The following is a 352-nucleotide window of genomic DNA, read 5'->3' on the forward strand; positions in this document are numbered from 1 at the left end:
TACAGGTAAAGCTGGATCATGGAGTACAGGTAAAGCTGGATCATGGAGTACAGGTAAAGCTGGACCATGGAGTACAGGTAAAGCTGGTCCATGGAGTACAGGTAAAGCTGGACCATGGAGTATAGGTAAAGCTGAACCATGGAGTACAGGTAAAGCTGGTCCATGGAGTATAGGTAAAGCTGGATCATGGAGTATAGGTAAAGCTGGATCATGGAGTACAGGTAAAGCTGGACCATAGAGTACAGGTAAAGCTGGATCATGGAGTACAGGTAAAGCTGGATCATGGAGTACAGGTAAAGCTGGACCATGGAGTACAGGTAAAGCTGGACCATGGAGTACAGGTAAAGCTGGA

General features: G+C 46.6%; 1 protein-coding gene across 1 annotated transcript in view; it reads right to left on the reverse strand.

The window, feature by feature from the left end:
• Positions 1-332, reverse strand: part of LOC106820304 (cGMP-dependent protein kinase 1-like) — a 1,830-nt gene extending 1,498 nt beyond the window's left edge. Inside the window, exon 1 of the mRNA XM_014824826.1 lies at positions 4-332. Within this exon, the coding sequence (XP_014680312.1) occupies positions 4-332 (329 nt within the window). The remainder of the gene's footprint in view (positions 1-3) is intronic.
• Between the last annotated feature and the right edge of the window lie 20 nt (positions 333-352).

This window comes from Priapulus caudatus, unplaced genomic scaffold (genome assembly GCF_000485595.1).
Source record: "Priapulus caudatus unplaced genomic scaffold, Priapulus_caudatus-5.0.1 Scaffold10023, whole genome shotgun sequence".
In the NCBI taxonomy this organism is placed as follows: Eukaryota; Metazoa; Priapulida; class Priapulimorpha; order Priapulimorphida; family Priapulidae; genus Priapulus; species Priapulus caudatus.